The sequence below is a fragment of the Chrysemys picta genome, chromosome 14 (assembly GCF_011386835.1).
Source record: "Chrysemys picta bellii isolate R12L10 chromosome 14, ASM1138683v2, whole genome shotgun sequence".
Classification (NCBI taxonomy): Eukaryota; Metazoa; Chordata; order Testudines; family Emydidae; genus Chrysemys; species Chrysemys picta.
In genome coordinates, this window is record NC_088804.1 from 18,616,156 (window position 1) to 18,642,986 (window position 26,831).

Below are 26,831 nucleotides of genomic sequence, written 5' to 3' on the forward strand. Positions count from 1 at the left end.
CGCTCAAAAATGTAACAATTTCTTCTTTATGGCACACATTTCTCATAACTTTATTGCTATAGCTATAAAGAACAATAGTTGTTTAACATTGACAGTGGCAAACACTCAGGACTTCAGGTCAATAGCCATCTTCATTTGCATTGCTCTATATGACCCACCTAAAGTAAACATGTTAAGGGAATGAGTTGAGGGGACCTGGAAAATGGGGTGAACAGATCCTGTTTTTTGCTTCATCACTCAGTTCTTTCTCTTTCCTACTCACTCTTCTGGGGTGTAGTTCCTTCCCCAGGGCCGGCTCCAGGCACCAGCTTAACAAGCAGATGCTTGGGTCGGCCAAGGGAGAGGGGCGGCATGTGCGGCAATTCGGGGGCGGCAGGTCCCTCACTCCCTCTAGGAGCGAAGGACCTGCTGCCGAACTGCCGCCACCGATCACGGCTTTTTTCTTTTTTTCCTAATTTCCTTTTTTTTGCTTGGGGCGGCAGAAATGCTGGAGCCGGCCCTGTCCTTCCCCATTTTTTTTCTTTCTCTCTTCCCTTGTAAAGATACCTGAATGGAGGAACGTTTTCACTTCCTATAGAATAGGATTTTACTTCCAGAGTTAAAGGAGAGCAATCTGGAAAACCCATGGGAACAATAGCCATTTGTGTGTGTGTGGGGGGGAAAACCATGACCCCATCACCCAAAAAGTCTTATGTTGTTGTTGTTATTATAATTATTATAATTTATAAATTATATTATTTATCATTCTGTTATTCCATGGCAGAAGAGGAATTAAGTATCTTGATCCCATGAGGAATTTAAGCCTGCTCTTGAAAGTCAACTCATCTCATTCAGAGGTGTGCTACATGCAGCCCATTAGCCCCTCAAGCATAAACTTTTTCTTAGTGATAGAGCTGGGATGGAGATTGAAATGTACCCTCTCACTTCAAGAGGCAATCTGTCCAAGTTGGGATTTTTGTATGTTGGATGGGTGATATGGGGAAGTTTGCATTCACTGCCTGGGCTAGGATAAACAAAATTACAGTCTCCAAGTCTGGCAATACACATCTTTCACAAGCACTAAAATTCACAAGAAAATTCTTTATAAATAAATACAATGTGTTAACGTAATTTTAAAGGTCTGAATAGTGAGTTGAGCTGAACCAGTGTCCCTGTTAACTAATGAGTTAATTAACTGATGAAACATTTTAACTAGAGATGGATCTAAACCAACACCCTAGATCCAGACTTAAAAGTTTTTGGAGGAGGGGAAGATTTCACATTTTGAATGTGGCCATTTGATTTCTCCAATGTTTTCCAAGGTGAACTTGTGAGTTAGGGACACCTGTTTGTGTGTATGAGTGTGTATATGTACACGCATGCACGTATATATGTCTACCTGGTTTATGTAGGTAAGTGTGTGTGTATGTTTGTACTCATGCTCGTGCACTGGGACGGACTCCTGGAAAGCAGTGCTTCAGAAATCCAACCTTTTTTCCATTTGTAACCCACATTTTAGGCTGGACTCTGGGAGGCGGGAGGGAAGGGGGGACATTTCTGAGTCATCTTGGTGGTTTATATCCAATCCAAACGATTTCCCTCTGCACAGGTGCTGTTGGCTGGTTGAATCAATTTTCACCCAACAGCATATTGTTTTATCCTATTATCATATTTTCTCTCATGTTACAACATTTAAACCAACCATAATGATTTACAACACGTAAGGCCCTGTGTGTGTACCAACATACATACACATTATGTACAGTATGCATTGTGTGTACATAAAATTCATATAAACAGAGAGACAAGGTGGGTGAGGTAATATCTTTTATGAAACCAACTTCTTTTGGTGGAAGAGAAAAGCTTTCGAACTACACAAAGCTCTTTTTCAGGTCTGGGAGAGAGACTCAGAGCGTCATAGCTAAATACAAGGTGGAACTGATTGTTTAGAATAAGTAAAACACATATTCTAAGGGACCATTCAAGGTAAAGTGTCCTGTTAACATCCCTGCAGTCATAAGACAAAAAAGTGGGGTTGGTGGGCTACAGGTTGTTGTGGTAAGCCATAAATCCAGTGTCTTTATTAAGACCATGATTCTTAGTGTCTAGCAAAGTTATGAATTTAATCTCCTAGGCTTGTCTTTTGAAGGTGTTGTACAGGTTTCCTTTGAGGACACGTACTGAGAGGTCAGATATGGCGTGATAGTTTGGTGAAAAGAGTTCACCCATGGGTGATATGATGTTTTTGTCTTTTATCATTTTTCTATATGAGTTCATTCGAAAGCATAGTGATTGTCTGCTTTCACCCACATAGTTGTTATTGGGACATTTAGTGCAATGGATGAGATACACCACATGTTGTGATAGGCAGTTAAAGACCCCATGGATTTTAAAAGGTGTGTTGTGGGGGATATTGATCACCGTAGCAGTGGAGATATGTCTGCAGGTTCTCCATCTATTGTTCTGGCAGGGTCTGGTGCCACTTTGAGTTGATGGGTCCTGGTCTGTGGGGAGCTTGCTTCTGATGGCGAGCTTGGCAAGGTTGGGGTGTTATTTTGAAGGTCAGAAGAGGGGGGTTGAGGAAAGATTTATTTTAAGATGTGGTCCCCATATGTGTTGTAATTTTTTGATGATACCTCATATGGGTTCTAGTGTGGGATGTATGATCAGAGGTTTTTTCCCCCTTGTATTGAAGCAGGTTCTCTTGGGCTATTTGGATGGCCTGTTCCATGATGTGATCTACTTCTCTGGTGTGGGGTGTCCTTGTTTAGCTGTGATGCTCTGAGTTCCTTTCCGAGATCTGAAGAAGAATTCTATGTAAGCTCAAAAACTTCTCTCTCATCAAACAGAAGTTTGGTCCAGTGATTGATATTACCTCACCTACCTTGTCTCTCGAATATCCTGGGACCAAAACGGCTACAACAACACTGCAAACATATAGACAGGTGTACCTATTATTATTATTACGTTCATTAATCTCGATCTCCAACCTGTTGCTGAGGTGCAATGTAGTTATGAAAATACTGGTAGCACCTATTTTTTTCTCTCCTCAGAAAAGCGTTCAAGGAAATTGGCTCCCGTACATGGAGGGTGAGGCAGTAACTTGCTACACTCCTCCAAATCCTTGGATTTATTACTGCTGCCCTGGCAACTGGGTTCATCACATGGGCTTTGGGGTGGAGGGAATGCAACAAGAAATAATTTAGATCTAAAAATATACACAAATGTAAATAATTCAAAGTGCTGGGGAATCAACTACAAAAGTGGGATTCTACCATTAATGGCTAGTGATGAGAACGTGGTGCTCTGTTTAAAAAAAAAAAAAAAAAAAAAAGTGACTAGACTCACACATTATGAGGCTATCCATAGTAGGAGTTGGAGAGGCAGGCCCTGAGTACTCATGGCACAGTGTGATAGGAGCAGAAAGAGCCACTCCACAATATTACTGTGGTAATAATTTCTTCCTAATAAACTCTATGCAGAAGGGGCCCAGTTTTTCTAAACTGCACGTGCACAAATGCTTGTGAAAAATGTGCACCTCGTTTGTGTGCTCTGTTGCAGTAATTAAGCATACGTATTAAGCATGCAGTTATGCATTTATGTTTTAGATAATCAGTGTTTGTTCAAATATGCATGTATTATGTATATTTTACTCAAACCCACACGTGAACACATTTTAATATTTTAATATTTCTACATACTTTACAAATATCTAATCCAATTTATCTTTTCTAGGCCTCATTAGCTCCCCTAAAAATGGCATTGGGAGACGTTGTAGAGAGATCTGTAAATCTGCACCAACTAACTTCTTTCTCTTTTCCCCAGCACTGGTGTTTTTTGTTTTAACTTGGAATTCCTAAATTGTCGAGTGAATTTTATTCTCTACAAATTATTTCTTGGATTCTTTCCTGTCACACCGCCAGAGCACACACCACTTTCAATCTGAGTACAAACCCCATTTTCCCTGTTTGAATAAATGGCTTGTGTAATTGCATCTTCACACTGTCTCCTGGTTTCTGCAGCTAAGCCTCATTAGTATGACATTATGACACAGAAAACAGTGTAAGGAAATTATTTTTCATATTACTGTAGGATTTGCAAGATTTCTAATGGGAGACCTGTACAAAATATATTCACACCTTCCTTTCCCTGAGGTACTACTGGTCTTGGGCCTATTGTACTTTGAGTTTCCCTCAGTACAGTAAAAAAATTTTAAGTTGATCTTTTTCTGAAAGCAAACAGATCTCCTTTTAAAAGTATTTTGTTTCCCTGCACAGACGTTTGTACTGCTATGGGTAAAGTGTCAGTAATAGAGGGTTTATGTCATAATCAAGTTATCAGTTTTTCATGTACTCAGCACTGAAACCCTGATTTAGGCTATCATTTGAAATTTTTGCTTTGAGATTAAAGTCCTCTGAAGGCAAAATATTAGTACATCGAGTTTTCATTAAAAAAAACTGTGCAACCTTGGTATATGGAAAAAAGGATTAGGTAGGAGAAATGTTAAGCATATGTAATGGGACGTATTTTTAATCACATCTGCTCTATGCTACAGTACAGTTTTCTCTAATCTCTTTTTGGTTATTAAACAGAAAAAGACCTATCAGTGCATCAAGTGCCAGATGACCTTTGAGAATGAAAGAGAGATACAAATCCATGTTGCAAACCATATGATTGGTAAGAAACTCTTTAAACCAGGCCTCTCATAGGCTACTTGTTTTTGTTACTCTTTTTGAATTTCTATTCTAATCACTTGTTAATATTCACACTGTTTTTTTAAACTTTCAAGGCAAATGGTTTAGATGTAATGATTGTTCATTTCAAAGCTTTTTAAATGTGTGGTTGTAAAAGTATTACTGCTGAGCTTTTTCTACCCTTTTGAATCCTCTTGTAGCATTTTCACTTATATTAAAATCAAACTTTTGACAATATCTTACATTTTATAGCATAAATTTTCCTCTATCCATGTAAAAAGTACTTGCCAGTTGTCAACCACTTAGGAGCAATTATGCTTCAATTTTATATGTCATGACATTGAATAGATTTAATGGCTCACATTTTCACAGTTAAATGTGATGAATTCCTGAGGCACATTGTCAAAACAAAATGCTTAAAAAGTTATTTCAGTGCTTTTCTTTTTTTTTTTTCTCAAACAGTTCTGGACTTTAGAAGGTTCAACTTTTCAGATGTTCAATTTTTTTTTAAAGCAATACCTTGCTGAGATCCCTAGCATAACAAGCTGCACTCAAGTGTTATTGTAATCTGAAGAGTGGTATTTCTGTTGCAGCTGTATGGTCATTTTCTGACAATTGCAAAGAAGTATTTTTTCCTCTCTGTACAGATGTTATAAATATATGTGATGGCCCAAGAGATCAGTTTATTTTGATGCATAGATGACAAAGGAGTTTCTTATACATGTCACTCTAGGCATATGTTGTAAGAGATCCTTCAAGGACCCTACAGTGCACTTTATGTGTCCCATATGTTCATGTGCAGCATTTATCTTAGATAAGCGTAATGGTTTTCCTAGAACAATTTTACATTTAGGACACTATTCTCCCCTCAATGCAAGTATGTAACTCCCATTATCATTAATGTGAATTATGCCCAAATATTGAAGGAAGAATTAAAGACTGACATAAAGATTAAAAAAACCTCTTTATAAATGCAAGATATACACTGTCAGTCACAAGAATTTCCATAGTAGTGCTAGGCAAGAGTTTCAAGTCTGTCAAATAGAAGATGAAGATATCTAAGAATGTTAGCGTTTGTACCAGGTGTTAATGTAATCTCTGGTTTGCAGACTTGAAGGGTGAGATCCTTGCTAATTGGACCACAGTGATTTCAAAGTCTTCCCCCCCACCCCCACCCTGCTTTTTTGTTAAGAAACCTGAAAGAGAGGTCTCCTTAGGAAAGCTGATATGTGCTTTTAACTTAAGCTGTAAAACAGAGGTTGATAATCAGTGATCTAAAACTGTGAAGTGCATGGGATTCTGCTATCAATGTACTGTTTGATTACAGACAGAATTGTTTTATGCTTTTTGAAATAAGTAACTTCTTTAACTTACAGACATATGATATATACACTTCATACATTAATTATTGTAAGACCAAAGTTCTGCTCTCTGCAGTAATAACTTGATGTCTATATGGTAAAGCTTGAATTCTAATACCAGAAGTGTTGGAAACTGTGGCGTTGGTATAGGATATGTGGAGCTGAGAAAAGTGTGGTGCCTCTTTCTGGAAGGGCTGCAAATGTCAGTTCCTCAGAATTGTAAATAAGTTAGAGTGCAAACTTCAGAAGACTGTAGAAAACTTCAGGAACATAGTCCCAGTATGGGTAATGGATTTCCGTTCTGTAGGACTAAGCTGTGGTAAATACTAGAGTGTGCCAAGGCACGAATTGAGTATCGCATCCGATTTCAAAGGGCCACATGCTTCCCTCACTTGAAAAACCTACAGATTGGGAGTGACTTGGAGGAGCTCCCCAAGGTTCAGCTCACAACTGTCTTTCGGTTGGGTTTAGAAGATCAGAGAAGAGTTGAAGAATAGAAACTCTGATGGGAAACCAAGCTTCTCTCAGGCCCTGTAGATCCTGAGCAACTCCACAACACTCTGTGGCCCCATCTCACCCAGGGAGCATAGCTGACTTAGGGACTATTCTGCCAGTGAATTTACTGCTGGCACTTGCACATGACTGAAGGATATTGAAGGTATGGGGAGAGCAGTTATAGCTCATTCCACCACCAGTGACTCCCGCATATGTTTTTAATGCTAATTCAGTATTTCAGAGACATGAATATCATGGACAGTGATTGCTTCTCTGGTCTGCTCATAGCCCATCTACTCCAAAATTTGCATAGCCTGTGCTGGGCCCGTCCTAAGGGTGAGGAGCCCTAACAATGCTTGTTTTACTCCCCTTCATATACTATAGCAGAGGAGGGCATGTGGCTCCTTATTAGTAAAGTAGTTTTACTTATAATAAATGTAATGGGTTAAAGAGTTTTTCAATTTACAAATCTAGCCCAGATTGGTGGGCTGCCTATTCAGTAGCCTTTGAGAAGTGAGTTGGGGGTCTTGCTTGAATCCCAGTGGACCAAAGTCCATATTACAAAAACCACCACCATGAATTGTTACTTATTTGGAGCCCTGATAGAGAAATTAGGGATTTAAATTGGCAAGGAGACTGCCCACCCTAGCCTCCAAGTCAGGATGGAGGCATACTGGTGCAGTAGTGTGCCAGGGAAGCTTGCATTGTTGCGGCCCATGGTGCATGTGCCCAGTGGCTAGAGGGGTTTAGTCACTAGATCTGACAGTCCAACATCTTTCAGCGGCACGAACTTTTTTTTCCTGTCATACTCACATGCACACAAAACAAATGATAAAAGTGGCTTTCTAAACTCATACTTATTCTTTTCAAATAATAGTCAACAAAATGATCTATGCCTTGTAATACAAGACACCTCCGTAGCATGGTTAAATAATTACATTAGTACTTCTTACAATTTAGTTTTTAAACAGTGCCAAGTATTTCATCCAGTTAACTGGGCTGCATCTCCCTCTTTTACTTCTTGGCTGTATACTCAGGAGTTAGAGGCCCTGGTTGTAATTCACTAGAGTAGGTTGAAATTTTCAAAGGAGTATGGAGGAAATTTTCCACACTACTCCCACGCACTGCTTTGAAAAACTACCCTTCTGCACTCTAGCCCTTCATATCCTGTACCCAACCACAGAAGCATATTGAGTCCCATGCAGAGTCCCTGGAGACTGAACAGACTGGATACATCCCTGGAGCAGGTATATGGTGAATGTTTTGTTTTATTTTAAGCTACTGTAGGCTGTAGGAAGGTTTTCAGCCACAGAGTCAGGCCCCTTTAGTCGTGATTAGTTAGGAAGGGGTCTGGGGTTTTCGGGGTGGAATTTTTAGAAAGCAGAATGTCTTTGAAACATTCCACTGATTGGGGCTCCTTTGAAACATTTCTGTCCACAGAGAAAGGGGATCCCTCTTTGAAACATTTGCCAGCATTGGGGAGTCCACCCAGGAGTATATCAAAAAATGTCTGTAGTTCTTGCAGTCTCTGTACTCCTTACCTCCTATTGTGCTGACCTGACCATGTTTCAAGCATTTCCCCTATTCCCCCACCTACCACTGCCTCTGATGTGCAGTCTCTATGAGATGCCTAGGAGGATGGGCATGCTAAGCAACTGGCTCCACCGGCGGGAGACGTGAACAACCATGGCAACAGCAAAAATCACATAAAGCTCTTAATAGATCTTTCTTCTATGGCTGAGGGAGCAGTAGGACATTTGAATATTCAATCATTTGGCCACTGATAGGTCGTTGTGCCACATTTGTGGCAAAGCATTCTCTCTAGATTTATCTCAGTGTATTTATTTATTTATTTGGATTTTTACTAGTCTAAGATAAGGTGTCCAGTCAACATAGTGGACACCCTTATTAATTTTTATAAGTACACACACAAATATACAGCCCAATCATCTCTGTATATTCTTCTCAGCCCCTCCCAATCCGTTGTGTGTATAAAGGTCAGGATTCTTCTGGCAAACTATTTTGAGAGCCATAGAGTGTAAAAATGGGCAGATTATTGTAAACTAGAATGGACTCCAGAACCTGTACTTCATTTGTGTTGGGGAATACATAAAGCAGGAGGCCCAGTTTATTCATTTTACTGCTGTAAGGGACAATAGTGCCAGTCGTATTGAAATAGCTTTGTCGTCTGGATCTTGGACTGCTTTGTAGACTTAGGGCTTGTCTACACTTACCGGGGGATCAACGTGCGGCAATCGATGCATCAGCGGTCAATATAGCAGGTCTAGTGAAGACACGCTAAATCGAGCGCAGATCACTCTCCCGTCGACTCCTGTACTCCACCTGAAAGAGAAGCGCAAGGGGGGGGTCAACGGGAGAGCGTCTCCTGTCGACATAGCGTAGTGGGACCCTGTGGAAGTAGATCTAAGTACGTCGACTTCAGCTACTTTAGTCACATAGCTGAAGTTGCATAACTTAGATCGATCTCCCCCTGTAGTGTAGACAAGGCCTTAGCATCCTCTGGCTTGGACGATGGGGAACTACCAAATTACCTAACTGTATTGATGAAGGAGGCAAAAAGAAATTTCAGTGCAAAAACAAAAGTATGTTGCTGAGCAATGAGCTGCAGTGTGTTTTTAGTGATATTTTTGATTCAGGTAACACAGGATCCCAAACATCTGTATAACCTAATCTGTAATAAAATGTCACTGATCCGTCCTGAATATTGTGTTTCAAGTTGCGGAATTGTTTTGCCAGGATCACAAACACATATGGAATGTATATCATCTACATTTTTTCTGTAAATTGACACAAGTATTCTAAATAAAACCATGACCAAAAATAAGAATAACTAGTGTAACAAATTTGTGGCTAAACCCAAAGAACTAGGATAATACACAGACTTTAAAAGACAGCAGTGTGTAGAAAGTTGTTTTCACATTTAAAAGAGCTATTAATTGATAGACAACTAAATCACAGAGATAACATCAAGAGAGCAGTTAAAAGATTTGAGATTTCACAGTCAGAATGTAGCTAAGAACCTTTTGGAGCATGAATCTCTTTGTTCTACTTTTCATTGATTCAGCTAATAACATAACTGTCCTACCCACGTTTTTGTATGTATGTAAAGCTAGTTATGGTTTTATACTGCTGCCCATCACTGGACTATCTGAGTGTACGTATTCATTGTTAATATGCAGTAGATCCAGATACAGAGCTTACCACACTTTACAAATGGCATCTGCAAAGGTGGAAGTATTTGCCATATGCATCTCCTTCTAGGATACAAAGACATTTCTATTGTTAGGGCCTGATTCTGGGAAGTGCTGAGTCCTCTCAATTCTCATTGACTTGGGAGCTGAGGATAGTCAGCACATTTCAGAATAGGGATCTTAATACAATAATGTGTATTAAAGGAAGGCATTAATTCTTTTTAAATGTCCTATTTTTCTTATGCGCTGTTAGTTAAACATGCTGCTTGAATTCTCAGTTATTTAAATTTTGAAAGGTGCTTCTTAGTAAACAAAATTCCTTTCCATCCAGTCATGACATTGTGTCAAATGATTGAGACAAAATTGTTGGATTCTTGAGAGAGAAACCCTACTGGCCTTTGGCCAAGTATTAGGATTTGTCTACACTTACAGCGCTGCAGCGGCACAGCTGCAATGCTAAGTGAAGATGCTACCTACAACGAAAGGAGAGCTTGTCCCGTCGACTTAGGGACTCCACCTCCCCGAGAGGCGGTAGCTATGTCGATGGGAGAAGCCCTCCCATCTACACCAGGCGTTGGCGTTAGGCCGATATAACTGCATCGCTATGGGATGTGGATTTTCCACACCTGTGAGTGCCGTAATTATACCAACATAGATCGTAGTGTAGCCCAGTGCTGAATTAAAATGTATACATGGTAGCAATGATGATGACATTGGAACACAGCATCTTTGTAATAGCTTTCAAGGGTTAAGGCAAATAAAAAATGTGCCAGATTGTTTTTAAAGCATTAAATGCAAATGATCAACGATAACATATTTCTGGACTTAACAGTTGAATGTGTGAATTATTTATGAACACATTAAGAATTCAAAATATATTTGTAAAACTTTCATATTTTAAAAGCATATTTTAAGTCTTGCTCTTTTAATGCACTGTTGCAAGTACAACCCTTATACGTTAATGCAGTATTTGCTTTAAACATCTAATTCTTTATGGAGTTCATTTAATTAATAAGTAGTACTGGAATCACATGTTAAGGTAGCTGTCTACTATTTAAAGTTGGTTTTAGAAAGGAAAAACTGGTATTCAAACCTTTTATGAGTTACATACATTCTGTTTAGAAATTCGTATTTGGGCCTTGATCCTCACATGTGCTTTGCCTATATAAACCCCTGGGTGTGCATGGGATACTGTTGCCGTAAGTGGGGCTCTATGCCTGTGCAGGCATCTGTCTACATGGAACTTATTGCAGGATTGAGGGTCTTAGAATGCAATATGTATTATATCTATAAGCCTGAATGTAATTGTTGGCCTACCTAAAGCGCTTGATTTGAGTTTTACATTAGTTCTCTGTTATTGTTAATAATAATAAATCATGATTTATGTAGATACTTAAATAACACAATGGTGAGCGTGGTACATATGTACTAGTAGATAGGAGGATATAGCACTGTAAATGTACACCACTGATAATTAAACTATTAATAGTTAATAGTGTAGTTTCATTCAGGGCCAGAGCTCAAAGTCCCATTGACTTTAGCAGGAAATGTCGGGCCCTAATAGAATCCAATATCTAGTTGGCTTCCCATTTTAAAATGGTCTTCATAATTGTACATTTTAGCCCTCCCTTTCTTTCTGACACATGGAAAATTTGTTGCCAGAAATATTAATAACTTTGTCATCCAGATACACAGTGTCGCTATGGTCTCTTACAATTGTTATCTATGCATATTTGTTTCTAGAAATTACTCTATTTCATGAAAATGTATTTTGTTTTGCTTGTTTATCAACCAGGAAAGAAATAGCGTTTCCCTTAATATATTCATTCATATTTTCCTTTTGCATTTTTTCATTTCATTTACACCTTGCATAATAGTAGTTCAGTTTTCACTGACATTTTTATAGCTGCTATGACAACATTCCTGTTTTGCATGATACATGCATAATCGTCTGTGATCACAGTTTTATATCGCTTTCATTCTCTCTTAACCGTGTTAAGATTCCTTTTTGCCCTTCAACCCAATTTTCATATGTAGCTATGATTAAACTCATTTAAACACTTTCCTGGTAGTTTCATATTTATTCATAAAGGGGAGCAGTTGATAAAACACCTTTTCTGTAATCAGTCTGAGTTTTAAGTCTGATGTTTCTTCAAAGTTATCATTAGCAAGCATCTCAATCAATTCACAGCCTTTCAACATCTGTTAACTAGTGTGGCAAAAATGACACTTTCCAGGAAACTTTGGTGTGTGTAAGCTGTGATATTTTGATGCTGTAACTTGTCACTTTAGTGGTATTGTTAACCTTGAAAATTATTGTATTTAAAAAAAAAAACCAAAACCTACCCCCAAATTTAAAAAAAACCCAGAATTGTATGTAGCAGTCTGCAGAGATACTTTCTGCCTGTTTCTTGGATTATTTGTACACGTGTGGACACATATCTATGAATATAAGTGCACACATTCTTCACAGAGTCCCTCTCCACCAACCCTGAAGTTGGAAAAGAAGGTAAGTTCTCACCATATGGAATTTTGGTTCTACCTACGGGAGGCAAAATGACTCAACTCTTTCCCACTATAAAGGTCAGCACCTCAGTTTCCCATCAGACCTTTCTCCCTTTCTCCTGATTTTAAAAAACAAAGAATCAGAATGTTCCAATAAACAAAGCTCCATCATTTTTGGGTCTGTTCTTCAGGCTTTTCTAGAGTGATGCTGCAAAGACATCTTTTGCTCTTTACATGAATCTGTTCATTACTTTTATTTCTGTGGTTTATTTCCTCACATTTGAATCCTGCTTCTTTGAATTGTACAGAGTTTTGCCTTCAATGGCACCACTGTTTGCTTAAGAAATTAACCAATTTACTAAATAATTGAGGTCCTAAGCAATAACAAAATGATTTCTTTAAAGCGTGGCATCTGAGATATGAGATAAATATGAGATATTTGATTTCCCTTGTCATGAAGGATTTCACTTTGAAGTTTTCTCTTTTATTAGGAAAGCTTATAGATTCTGCAACACTGTTGGATAAAGATGCTGAAAAGAACCAATTTTTTAGATTAAATTAAAACTAAATTAGACTTCATTGTCTCTATACAGTGAAGAAATTAAGAATTAAAGATGGCATCCATCAACAGGATGAGTACTTAAAAAAACAAAACAAAAAACCCCTAAAACTCTACATTAAGTTCCCTTTAATCAGTTTGTGCTACCACTAATTGCACATGAGCAAGAATGAGCTAATCAAAGGGGATAACCTCTTCCTGTGAGAAGATTGTCATTTCTGTGGTCATAAAGTATGTAGAGAAGATTGTAGAGGTCCTAGAACAGCAGCAGTTGCATTCTCTCTTTGATATAAAAGAGCCATATTGTACACCACCACATCTACAGGTTTCACTGGTTGTTTATACTGCAATTCTATGTACATCTTTTGACTCTTCTTTGTCCCTTAGCTTTGTACCAATTCTGCCTTGAAATCTAGGTGTTATGATGTTTTAATAGGCAGTTTGCTGTTAACAGATAAGTAATGCTTTTTCTTGGAGAAAGAAGATTTCCCTGTTCTTCAAGTCCTGCCCAAACTAGTGGTGCAGTTTTTAATGCCTTCTCATCCAAAGCTGCAAGGAAATCAGCTACCAGTTCTGTTTCTGCGCTAGCAAGATATCCGGGCTTACCTAAAAACAAATGGGGGAGGAGGCAAAGGAGTGCATATTTGCGAAAATTGAACGTCTTTGGCCAAAGTTATAAAATGTCCATGCACCATTTTATCTCTTTTGGGAGGTGTGGACACTGTTCAGTCTACCCTGTCATTGGACAGTGGGAAGAGAAAGTACACAGTACTAGAAAGGTAGATGTAAGTCCCTTTCTTACTAATAAAAACTCTGAGCTTCAGTGGTTTTAAGCACCTGCACGCACTGACTTCAGAGGGAGCTGCAAGTGCTCAGCACTTCCGATGATCAGGTCTAGAACATTTCCTTCCTTCCTTCTCCTGCTATGGAAAACATCTGTATTTGAATAAGAGGGTTATCAAGTTATGTATACTGAAACTTGTCTGATTATCCAATGGACAAATCAGAATTTTTGCCTATTAGATATAGGTCCAAATTCATTTTCGATGTAACTCCATTTACTTTGAAGGGATACAGTTGGTGCATTGTCTTTAAATAAGGATCAAATTAAATGGCAGTGCAAATCTTGGGGAGACATTAAACTGGTCCTTTAAGTCAAGAGACTGCCCATTACAAATGGTCATTAGAGCAAATTTCATTTTGCTACGTCATACTTGACTAGCAAGTCAGATCAAGTATAATTTTTCCCTTCTTCCTCAGAGACAAAAATATTATTTCATATCCTCCTGAGTAATCAGCGTACTTTCTTTCCTGGTCATTCTTTAGTGTAGAGAGAAACTTTTCAACAGCAAGAATTTCATGCACATTATTCTGACATATGAAGAGCATTTTAATTCTTTTAAATTCTACTTTAAATTCAATACACCTTTGACTCATGATTTTCAGTCAAGTTCTTGGTGCAGAGAGAACCAATTGCCTCTGTAGTAGGTACCATATATGTTTGGTCACTTATATTTTGGATTTTTGTAGCGAAAACTCTTTGTGGGTCAACTTATTAGTAATTCTGGCAACTTTCTGGCCTCTTTAAGGAATCAAGAGATTTCCACTTCATGTTCTTTTCTCTTTAGATTATTCCAGAGTGATATCTATGTATTGTTCTAGTTTTGAATTGGCAGATTCAATTCCCTTAAATTTGCTTTACTAAAAAATGTATTTCTTTTGGCCCTGTCTCTAAGCAGGAAGGTTCTAACAGTTGCCTCTGTGTCTTCAGTTGAACTTTGAGAAAGAAGATTTTAGTTTCGTTATCAGACTTTTTCCTAAGGTAATATCAGATTTTAAATGAACCAGTAACTCTGTTGATCTATCATAATCAATCCACATTTCTTTAGAGACAGTTTTCATTCTTTGAATATCAGGCAAAACATTGACTCTTACCTTAGACTAATGATTCTATTTTACAACTCAAAAGCATTATTTGTCCCATTTTATTGGCTAGGGAAAGACACAATGCATCCAAATATTACTGTTTCCAGGTGGATCAAGGCCTATGCAAGAATACTTCAAACAATAGGATCTTGAGTCTTTCCATACTGCATGAAGCTTTATTCTGCTGGGAGTTGTAAGCAATTCTCGGATGGAATGTACCTTTTGGAAAATTAAAGACTAGCAACTGGGTCAAACGTACACATTTTTCCTACCCACCATAAATTTGTATTAACTTCTGCAGCTAATTCACTTTCAGTCATAGGATCTGTCAGATACTATAGTCATTTTAAGGTAAGAGGCTATTGCCTGCTTCTATTGTCAATTACATTTCTATATGGTGAGGACTGAACTTGTTTTCCAACTCCTAGATTGGTGAAGAGGGGAGGATGAAAAAGAGTAATTACTTACAAGTAATGGTGTTTTCTATAGTCCTCCTCTTCACCAACACACTTTCTCCTGCCTCCCCTGAATCTCTTTCCTCTTTGTTTTGTTGTCTTGGAATTAACCCATGCACTGGGGGTAAATGAGGTGCTGACCTCACGGGGAAGAGTTGAGTCTTTTTACCTCCTGTTTCCTGTAGGTGCAGCCCAAACCCCATATGGTGAGACGTTACCTTCTTTTCCAGCTCCTGCACTGATGGAGAGGAGGACTATGAAAAATGTCACTGCAGGTAGGAAATAAAGTATACGCTGAACTTTATATGTGTGTAAACAGTTAGATACTGTAGTAAATATAACCACACCCAGAGGTTAACCCTGCCTTTAGATGCAGAGTCATATGTTGTCTTGTGTGTGCTCACCCATGCCTATCAAAGAATAAGATCAGCGCCTTTGAATATAATGTTGTTGTACAATTGTAAAAATTGTTGTTTTTCATTCAGTTATGCCAGAGTAAATCCATTGACTCTAGGTTTTACTCCAGAATAACCAAATACAGCTTCGCTCCATGTGTTAGAGGATCAGCATCAGCTAGTATCAACAGCACGTCATTTGTTACAGCTTGTTTTACTCATCCCATTGCCAATATGTCTTCTCTAGCATATGGGGATATGGCCTGTCATTTGCTAATTCTGCATCTGTGACTTCTATCAAGAGAGAAATGTCTGCAACAAAAAATCAAGTGATGAAAGATCATGCAATGATCAGTAACTGGACAGTGCTGAACAAAACTGTGGCCAGATGTAGATGGCTGATGTTCTGTGGCATGGTCTAATTCTTAAGATATTTAAGAAATAGTTAAAGTGAAAAAAATATACATAGGAATTTTGTCATGATCAGAATAGGATTTTACACCCAAAATTTAGGACTGTCAAAAAAGAAAAAAGATCTTAAAAAATCGACTGTTAATAGATAGGTTCCCATTTATGGGAAAAAAGGCATGGAAAGGGTTTATTTTTAGAGGAATAACACTAGTATGCCAGAACCAGAAAGTGAAATTGATTAGATGCTGGCTGTAAACAAAAATGAAACTATCTTGTTTTCAATGTACTTGGACCACAAAGTTAAAAAATGATCACATATGGTGAAAAGTAAATTTCTAAAAAATATTTTAGTTAGACTCTAAAGAGTTATATTGATAACACTGGCAAGGAAACAGTTTATTTTTTTCAATGAATCTATACCTGACAATAATGCTTTAAAAGCAAAGAGTCTTATTGGCTTACCCAAAAAAGTAAGAAATTTCAGAATTTAGGAGGAAAAATTTTTTTTGTCACTTTGGCAATTATCATAATTCACAGAGATGTCTTAGTCTGCCGTATAGGTGGAAAAGTCTGAATGTTCTTGCTTAAGAATCTTTTTAAATCTTACAAATCTAGTAAATTTTTTGTAGCTGAAATGTATGTGAGAGGCAGAAGACTTTTTAAAAAAACCCTGTATATTAAAACCCATGAATTACTTATAGTTCTGATAATACAGAAATGTTTAAAACATACAGCGCAGCTGTTGAATATGTTGATGGGGAATTATTAAAATTAAATATGGATTCTTGCCATGACTCTTAACAGCACCTTTAAATCGATAGTGATTTATTTTGTCAGTGTTGGAGGCATTAATGTCTATTGTCAAGGTCTTTAATGCTTACAGCTTTTCCAGGTTTGGCTAACAGGCCATTTGGAGCCATTACACTCTATTGGTGCAATGTGGATGCTATGCATAGGTACTAAGTCTCACATGCCAAAGACTCCTTATGAAGTTGTTGATGGAAAAAACTTACTGCACCTGCTTCATAACCTGTTTTTAAACCAAAATTTGCAGTTGTTTTTAAGTGTCACTGCCAAACTGCTCAACAATGTTGAGTGCAGCAACTCTGGAGGTCGGTGCAGAAAATCAAATGTCATAAACTACCCAGTCTTGAATGGTTTGTGCTTTGTGCAACTGTAATCCCTGAAATCTGAAATGTCTGTGTAACAACTTTTTTTTTTTTTAAAGATACTCCTGTGATGCAGTCTTGTAAGCCAAATTTCAACAATTCAGAACAAGGGCATGGTTCCTTGTAAAGCTATGGCTCAGTATGCCTTGGTTATTAACCCCTGCAAATAAGGTTTTTTCCCCCTTTAAGTGGAAATATCCATCAGACCATTAACTACAGCAAGCATGGTGATATCACTCTTGCATGTTTATTTTATGTAAATATTAGTTATGAAAAAAACATTTTGAGACCAAAAATATATCTATGAAATGGTCTTGTCCAATAACCTATTTTTCTTGTGGTTAAATTGAGGGAACTGCTGCCGTTTGCAATCTAGGAATGTGCAATCTAGGACTATAACAGTGTTTAAAAGAGAACTGGATAAATTCATGGTGGTTAACTCCATTAATGGCTATTAGCCAGGAAGGGTAAGGAATGGTGTCCCTAGCCTCTGTTTGTCAGTGGGTGGACATGGATGGCAGGAGAGAGATCACTTGATCATTGCCTGTTAGGTCCCCTCCCTCTGGGGCACCTAGCATTGGCCACTGTCGGTAGACAGGATACTGGGCTAGATGGACCTTTGGTCTGACCCGGTACGGCCGTTCTTATGTGGTGAAACCACATCATTGTACACAACATTTTATTTGGGTAGAGGTATTCAAAGTGGCAACACACCATGAAATCCATTAACAGGAAAACTTGTTAAATTCATCAAAATTCATCTGATGTGGAGCCCTGAATAAGAAACTATAGTTTAAGTTTCCATAGTTGATTATCAAAGCGTATTTTGAATGAGTTCTGGGCAAAAGTTGTATTCTTTGTGGATGTCTGCTTTCTAATGAGCATACAACCCCACTTTAATCTAGATTCTAGGCTTTGCGGGTGCAAGTTCCCATACTTCTAGTAAAAGTAAGGGCTGTGCATCCAAGTTTAAAACTAGTATGCACCTGCAAGTCCTAAGAGAGAACTTGTGCTCCACAAACGAAACATACATAGTTGTTCAACTGGGTTCCATTATGCACCTTAACTAGACCTCCACTAAAATATACTGCAATCTTTACTCAGGTGAGTGGCCCTTATTCACGTGTGTGTGGTCCCATGTGAAGTCAGTAGAACTACTTACATAATTACAGACTAATGACGTGAGTGAGTGCTGCATGATCCAATGATTAAAACCCAATCAACTTAATTTCCATCCTTTTTACCCCAGTAGGCCTTGATCCTGACGCTCTAACTACTCTATGTAGTCCTTTAGACTTCAGTGGGATTTCTTCTGGTAGTAAGCACTATGCACAGAGTATGTTTTTTCAGGATTAGGACCATGCAGCCTCCTCTGAGCTAAAGACAGAGGTATTTTTTAATAAAACTTACACAGCATTTTGTCATAAAATTTAAGGCCAGAAGGGATCTCTAGATCATCTACTCTGGCATTATTGATGTTAAACAAAACAACCATATTAACTTCAGCTCTAATCAGAAGATAAAGAAATCTAATGGGGAGAAAACCCTTAAAACTGTTGGGGGAAAGCTATCATTTTCAGACTTTAAAGCCAGCATCAGCTACCAGTTGAGAGCTCTAAATTTAGTTACTTGATAGTTTCATTTAAAGTAGACACAAGAATATCCCCCTTCCCAATCCTTCCCTTGCCAAGTAAACATGCATGTGAGTGAATAAAGGCTAACACTGGTGACTATATGTTTAATCAGACCAAAAAACTTCTAGTGAGATTTCAGAATGACACCGAGTAAGGGAGTCTTAAGCCTTAGTGTCACAATCATCAGTTGTTCTAAAAAAACAAAAGCTACGTGTGCTAAGAACACTTCAGCAAAAAATCTCCAGACTCCTAACACTTGCAGGTGTGCACATTGGGCTGCATCGGATTTCATATCTGCCTGTGTGCCTTCTGTCTGGGCTGCTGTTAACGTAAGTTAGTTCTCACTGGTGAAACGCTGTTCACATGCTGTTCCTCTCTGATCAGGTTTAATGTCATTTAGGGCTTGTTTCTTGTGTAACAGGGCTGGAATTTCTTATTTCAGTTCCTATTTGCAGTGTTAGTTAGCTCAGCCTCTGGCTTCTTTGCCAAGCTGGCAGAGCATGGGGGTTGACTTCCTGTGCAGATGATGTAAAAGTGATTCTGTGATTCTTCCTCTGCAGCCATTGGGAGATAAAAGCCAGGACAGTGGGGATTGTAAAGAGGGAGCCAAATTATATGTATAATATTAAAGTGAGTGCATTTGTGGTTTTGCTGTTCTCCAGGGTTTTTCACAAGTAGAAAAACATGAATTAGCATTTTACATTTCCATATATTGACTGGCAAAATAGCCTCCTCTCAATTAAGACCTATAGCTTTTTTTGGGATATATGCAACAATTTTATAAAATATTTACAGCAAGATTTGCATTTTACACAGTATTACAATTTTTCTTGTGTTTTAGCAGAAAGGGCTGAGGCCTAAGAGAGGAAATGCATTCAGTGTATCAAGAAGAAATCTAAAACTGGATTGCTAGCATTCAGCAGTAGAAATGTCCAGGGTTGATTATTATTTCCAGTAATTTCTAAGGTTGATTTTGCCAACCAGCTATTTGTTATATCCTCTTTAAGGACCATGTTCCCTATGCAGATCTATTATTTTCCCTTTAAAGCTGGCTTTGGAAGAGACTGTTTTTAGCTTTGTGCTAGACAGATAAGTAGAACATTTCCCCCCCCCCCCCAAATGTAAATGCATGCTGTAAAGAACATAGCTATTTCCTGGATAATTTGCAGTTGTATATTTTATGTTAATTTCACCGAAAATATTGCACCCCTGCCAGGTTTAGTAGAGGCTCACTGTGATATGAATAATTTCTAGCGAATCATTTTTTTTCTTCATTTAAGATTTGGCACCTTTTTAAGATTTTAATAATAGCAACAAGGAGGAAGATTTAGAACAAGTGAAACATTAGAGCCAAAGAAACTCACGTTGAGCGCTAATGTAAAATAGCAAGAATAATTACATGGAAAACAGTTTCCACAGATGTTTTTCCTTGTAATGTAATAACTATTTACTAAACTGTTTATTTTAGGCCCTTGGTTTACAATAAAATATTTATATATGCTCTGCTGTAATAAAAAAATATTGACAAAATACTATAGAGATTTTAAAAAAGACCATTAGTATTTCTCTGTCTAGAAAGTGAACACAACAAAAGTTGTATGTGCCATTTTTCATGCACAGTATTTTGAGAGGTTTGGGGTATTAATAAAATAACTGTCACTAGCTGGAGTACTCACCTTGAACTAACAGATAAGAAATTGGTGTGTATAAAAATTGAGCCACAACATATTGCAGAACATGAAGGCTAGCACTCTAAGGACTGAGGAGAAGTATGTCTCTTCCTTTTAATAGAAAAACATAATCTTGCCCTTGGAGTGTTAAATAATAAAGCTACCTCCCATAAATGTAAAATCTTTCTATATTACGAACAAGATTAAAGTTTAAGATGATAAACCATAAATATTGTTATTAATCTTTGTATATAAATGCATATATGTATTAATACTTGAATACAATAAAGAATATTGGAATATTTAGACTTATTGCTTCATCTTGTCTGCACCAGCTTTATAACATGATTAATTCAAAAGGTTATTAGCATACATTTACTATGTGTATACATTTATGTACAGTGAATATATATTTATGCATGATAATGTTAAAAAGCGCTACAGAACCTAATAGGCTTGTATACATAAATATATAGCATAAATGAATCATATTTTCAAACTTCCATGATCTTGCCTATTAAAACCTTTAACACGTTAGTATTTCTTAACGTGTAGTATCTTGCCTCTCCATTTCACTTTGAAGAAAAATGCTTTCTTCTTAGAAATGATTTCCCATCCTTTAATTGAGTATCGAAAGCATATCATAAGACCAGTGGTCCATTGTATATAAAAAAGTAACTTTTTAGGGGGAGGTGGGGAGGGCAAAAACCAAGTCCAAAACATCGCCATCTCTTTGTGGAGTAAAGATGGGCCCCAAACATCTCTTTAGATCTAAACAGCTCCAAACTACCAAACTTTGGAGAGAAATGGAATCCAAACTCGGAGTCAGATTTTGTGGTTAACTTTTAAAACAAACTTGGACACCACAATTTGGGGAACAGGAAGGGTTCAAAATCTGGAACTCAATCCAAATTTGGCAGCTCATTCTCCATTTTCAAGTAGATAATTCCCTTAAATTTCTGTCTTAGTATATGAGTGAACTTTATAATTGAAGAAGCTATATGGTTTGCAGCAGCCTTGTGAAATCATCTTGAACTTTAAAATATACTTGCTAGCCCTTTATCTTGGCCATTGTTGTTTATGAAAAAACTAAAGATACTTTATTTTCCTATTTAAAAATATTCATTCTGGGCGAATGAGCAAGTAGAATTTTGTCCGGTTGTGTTACAGAGTGCACAAAAATAAAGTGTAGAGCAGAAAACTGCTAGCTTGAGAACCAAAACTGAACAAAAGAGGGAGCTAAGAAATCTAAAATGCTCCGTTTTAAGACAGGATAATCATGGTTAACAGATACCTCCAAATTCTCTGTTTTGTTATAGACCTTTTTTTCCATGGCTGTTTTATACACACACTCATATATATATATATAATATATATATATATATATATGTGGAGTGTGTACAGGCATATTGTGCTATGCATCCTATATATGAAGACATTCATATTCTCTCGTTCTCCCACGTCCCTTCTCCCAAATATCTGCACTGTGGAATTTAATCAGAACTGCTTTGTAATAAGTGCTTACTTACGATTTCTTAATAAGGTTATTCTGATCTGAGGAAAATAAATAATGCAATTGGCTAATCAGTGCACTATTTTTAGTAGAGTAGAACAAAGTTTAGTTCTTGGCTGTTAGCCTTTTGGTACCTTCCTGCTTGTGGAATGTTGCCATGTTATGCAATTTAAAAAAAAATGCAACTCCTTTTGAGTCTTCAGGCAGCAATAGGGTCCAAAGTTAGTGTTAAAGTAGACAAAGGAATTTGAGCTTGGAAATCAGTATTACTGTGCACATATCAATTTTTTCCCCAAGAACTCTGTTATTGTCTAAACTGATTATTTTGTTTTTAAATTATATTCTGAAGGGTGTTGACATCCAGAATTATCTAGGAAGTACTTTAATACCTATGCAATATTAGTTTGCTAGTTCAAGGAGTGAAGTGGTTACAAGTGTTGCAATTTTGGAGTTCATGATTGACCCCTTGTTGATTTCAGAGTGCTGGAGGTATTAGTAAATTATTACATGTTTCTTATATGTAAATTAGTTTAAATTAAAGTAAATTAGCCAATTCTCTTCCCCAATATCTTTGTAAAGGCCATTTACTGTTTATTGCAGTAGAAGTCATTATCCTTGTCAGTGATTTTGGAAACAGAATACATCTGATTCAGTTGCATGGGTGCGAGTCACCTATGTAATTGAGGGCAAAATTGGACCCTCTCTCTTTCCCTGAGATATCAACTTGCAATCTAAGGGCTCGTCTGTATGGGGAGTTATTCCTGATTACCTGTTCCTGAATAATTCCATGTGTGGACACACTTATTCCAGAATAAGTGCTTTGTTCCGAATTAGTTTAATCCACTTATAAAGGATTAAACTAATTCAGAATAAGGCACTCTTCTTCTGGACTAAGAGCATCCACACATTGAATTAATCAGGAATAGGTAACTCGCTTTAAATTCACAATCTATTTTGGTCCAGATTAATTCCATGTGACAAGCCCTGAACGTCATATTAAGGTTTCTGTAGCTTCCTCTTACAGGCACAGGTCAAAATTCTTCTCAGTAGATCTTGACTGATATTTTAGTCAAGATTTTAGTGCATAGATCTCTCATTAACCTGAGTGGGAGTTTTGTGCTCATACATAAAGCAGAAATGTAGGAGGCGAGATCCACCATGCAGATCCAAGAGGAGATTAGGAACTTGCCTCTTAAATCAGACAACATTATCTGTGTTGCAGTGTGGAAAAATTGCAAATAAGGAGGTGGATAAAGGAATATTGCAGGAAAACACGTATAAAAGAGGACTTTGTGGAAAGAGTAGATTTTTCTGAATGACGCGTGATGTGACTTATAATAGAGACATTTTTTAACATTCTCATATAAAATTCACCTAGTATCCTTGCCATACTTATGAACAGAATGAATAAACTAGCAAACGGCATTATTTTAATAAACTGTTGGCTGTTAGCTCCTCTTACATTTTATCAGAAAACGAGTCCACAGGAGTGGATTTTGCCGAAGAAGCTATCTCCAATTTTCTCTTGGAACTATACTTCTAGAATTTGTAAAGGTTTATGTCTTTAACAACTCACATTTTCATATTAGTTTTTCATTTGCTGCTCTGGATTTGTATTAATTTTGCAGCATTCATTGAAATTGATCCAGCCTTTTTACATAATTTGCCAGCATGAAATATTACTTCAAAGATAAGCTTTGTTATTAAATGCTTAATCTTGAACACTTGTCTTTGTTGGTAAGAATGATCTTTGAGAACTAGGCAAAGAGAAGTCTATTACTGTGGTTTTAAAGCAGTTGTAACTGGAGGAGCCCAAGTTAGTTTACAAAGGTTGGCCACTCCTCAGTTTGCCATCACAGCTGCTGGACTTCATTAAGCACTAGTGTTAATTATTGGGAGACCGTTTGTTCCGTATGTGTGCAGAAACACTTGGGGTAACGCACAAAAAAAGGTCACCTTGAAATGGAAGCTTATAGGAAAAAAATAAAAAGGACCAGGACTGCCACTGATTTCATAACATTTCTTACTCCAAGCTGATTTCTGAAAATGAAGAGAGAACACTGCAGCGTGGCCATAAGGAATTTTTTTAACTGCTTGGTATTTTTTTGACTGGGCTGAGGAAGGTGCAGGTATGGTGCTAGACTAATGTGCCCTGGATTAATGCAAGTGGAAGACATTAATGTTGTGTTTTCTGTAATTTGTGTGTGTGAAAATTCCCTCTTTATCCTCTAGAGCTTTCAGGCCATATACTGTATGGTTTGAGGAGGAGTTATTAATAACTGCATATACTGTAAATAGATTCCATGGAGAAAGCCTGTTAGGGGGAAAATGTTTAGGGGGATGAATGTTGCAAAGAACAGCATGAAACACGTGGCAGCTTAAAACAAGTATTGCTTGGAAATGTCTCTCAGAGCTGGTGACATTCAGGCAAAGGGGGCTAAATTCAGCCCTGATGAAAGCAGGTATAATTATATCCAGCCCAGTGTCCTTTCACCCAATTGCATCAAAGCTCAGTTTAGTCCTGTATACCTGGATAATTGTTAAACAGAAACAAGGTGGGGAGCACCAAGGCAGGGGGAGAGTGAGATTGGAGGAGAATTAGGTTATTACATTTCCTCCTTAATTCTTCATCAGGGCTGCTGCCTGTATTTTCTACAGAAAAATCAATGCATTCTGATTCTGTAATTTCCCATGGTGCCTCACTCAGAGCACAGTGTGCCATGGGAGGTGACATATCCGGTCATGGCAGCTTGAACTATTTTTCCAGTGAAAGAATTCATTGGAATTTCACAACCTTTGCATGCTTTTGTGAAAACACTCATTTGTGTTTGCGCCAACCTGCTAATGGCGGATGCCGGGGTTTGTGAATCCCACCTACATTCGGTGCTCGTTATGGCATGGAATGTGCCGTTAATAATGCATCTGTGAAACTCAGCTGTGAGGGAGCCAAGTAATTATCCCACCGTAGCGTTCTCTGCTTCAGTGTCATCACAACTGGGGCTTCATTAAAAGTCCTAACAGTAGAGATGTTGTGTGGTGCAGCCTGTATATATATTTTTTCATTTAAATTATCAGCAATGCCATGGCTCAGAGGTAATTTGACTTTTTGAAACCGTGGAGCCCCTGTGAATTTCCTTCCTCCTCTCCCTCTCGCTGCCGCACCAGCTGATCAGCCCCAGAAGAACAAAAGGTTTATCTGAAGCTATGAAGCATATATTCACCAGCTTCTGGCGTCTAGATAAAAAAAAAAATCAAAGTACTCCATTGAACATGTTAATACTGAGCAAAATGCACACAGCCAGACACTAAACCTTTACAGGGATTTAAGCATTTGAAAAGTGATACTCTGATCAGGTCTAGAGTTAGTTTCCTTAGCATAGAGTAAAGCAGTATTGTAAAATAATATAGGTTTTTAAATCAATGGAAAGCTTAACGTTTCCCCCCTCCCCTTTTGTTTTATTGCTTTGTCTGGTTTCTGTCAGGCAGGCAGTCACAAAGTCTTGGGTAAAGGGGAGGTATTTTACTCTTTTGATACCACATTCCTCCAGTAGAATATACAGTATGAACCTCTGGAATAAAAATAAATACGAGTTAGCAATAATGAAAAGATTGGTGGCTTTTTCCAGCTCTCAAAGAGAGTTGGGACAGTTTTAAAAATTATTAGTCTGGTTACTTTCTTCTTTCTCTTCTACCAGCTTTCTTTCCCTAGTTGCTCTCCTCTTGTTTTATAATCTTTTTCTTTGAGAGAGTCCCAGGGCTTTTACAGTACCCTGGGATTCTTGCCAGTGGGAAGCAGGATCAGGTCCTTAATATGCTACAGATAAACCTGTTCTGAGTTGTCTCTGGCTTAACATAAATCTACCAGCTTAGTGAACTTTGGAGATCCTGTGTTTCCATCCTACCTGACTATAACAGCAAACCCAATGCTATTTTGTTCAAAAGTTGATTAAACAAAGAAATAAAGTGCTAGTTTTATCTTCTAATTTGAAGAACTGTGGCCTAGATGTTGCAGTCTTAAGAATGGCCACGCTGGATCAGACCAATATCCTGTCCTCTGATACTGTCTAGTGGCAGATGCTTCATAGGGTATGAACAGAACAGGGGAATTATCAAGTGTTTCATCCCCTGTCATCAATTCCCAGATTCTGGCAGTTAGAAGTTTAGGGGTTGCATCTCTGACCATGGGGTTGCGTCCCTGACCATCTTGGCTAATAGCAATTGGTGGAGGTATCCTCGGTGAATGTATCTAATTCTGGTTTGAACCCATTTATACTTCTGGCCTTCACAACAACCCCAGCAACAGGTTCCACAGATTGACTGTGCATTGTATGACGAACTATCTCCTTTTGTGTGTTTTAAACCTTTTACCTATTCATTTCATTGGATCGCCCCTGGTTGTTGTGTTATGTGAAGTCAACAGGAGAGAAACTGCTGTACCCACATGGAGCTCCATTAGAGCCCATCTGCTTGTTATCCATCTATGGATATAAGCATGTGCATACTAGGATTTATATTTTAATTGTGTACTTTATTAACAGAATAGGTTGGTTTAAGAAAGAATATTTAAATAGAATGTAATCATTCTTAGTCAAATAGGCCCCAATTCTGCAAAGACTTGCGCATGAGTAAGCTCTATGCTATAGAGCCAGTGATTCTCAACCAGGTAGGCAGAGGTCTTACAGGGGGTACATCAGCTCATCTAGATATTTGCCTAATTTTACAACAGGCTACATAAAAAGTACTAGCGAGGTCTGTACAAACTAAAATTTTAATAGAAACAATAACTTGTTTATACTGCTCTATTTACTATATCAGTGTTTCTTAACCGGGGGTGTGTCACGATTTGTTTTATA

At 37.8% G+C, this 26,831-nt stretch overlaps 1 protein-coding gene across 22 annotated transcripts in view; it reads left to right on the forward strand.

The window, feature by feature from the left end:
* Positions 1–26,831, forward strand: part of ZNF423 (zinc finger protein 423) — a 322,726-nt gene that overhangs the window by 216,280 nt on the left and 79,615 nt on the right. For 11 of the 22 annotated variants that reach the window (XM_042852236.2, XM_042852235.2, XM_065567087.1 and 8 more), the window contains one exon: positions 4,572–4,656. In XM_042852236.2, the coding sequence (XP_042708170.1) occupies positions 4,572–4,656 (85 nt within the window). Of the gene's footprint in view, positions 1–4,571; positions 4,657–7,685; positions 7,777–15,371; positions 15,462–26,831 lie in introns of all 22 variants that reach the window. The other 11 variants (XM_065567080.1, XM_065567079.1, XM_005289817.5 and 8 more) reach the window with 2 other exon arrangements.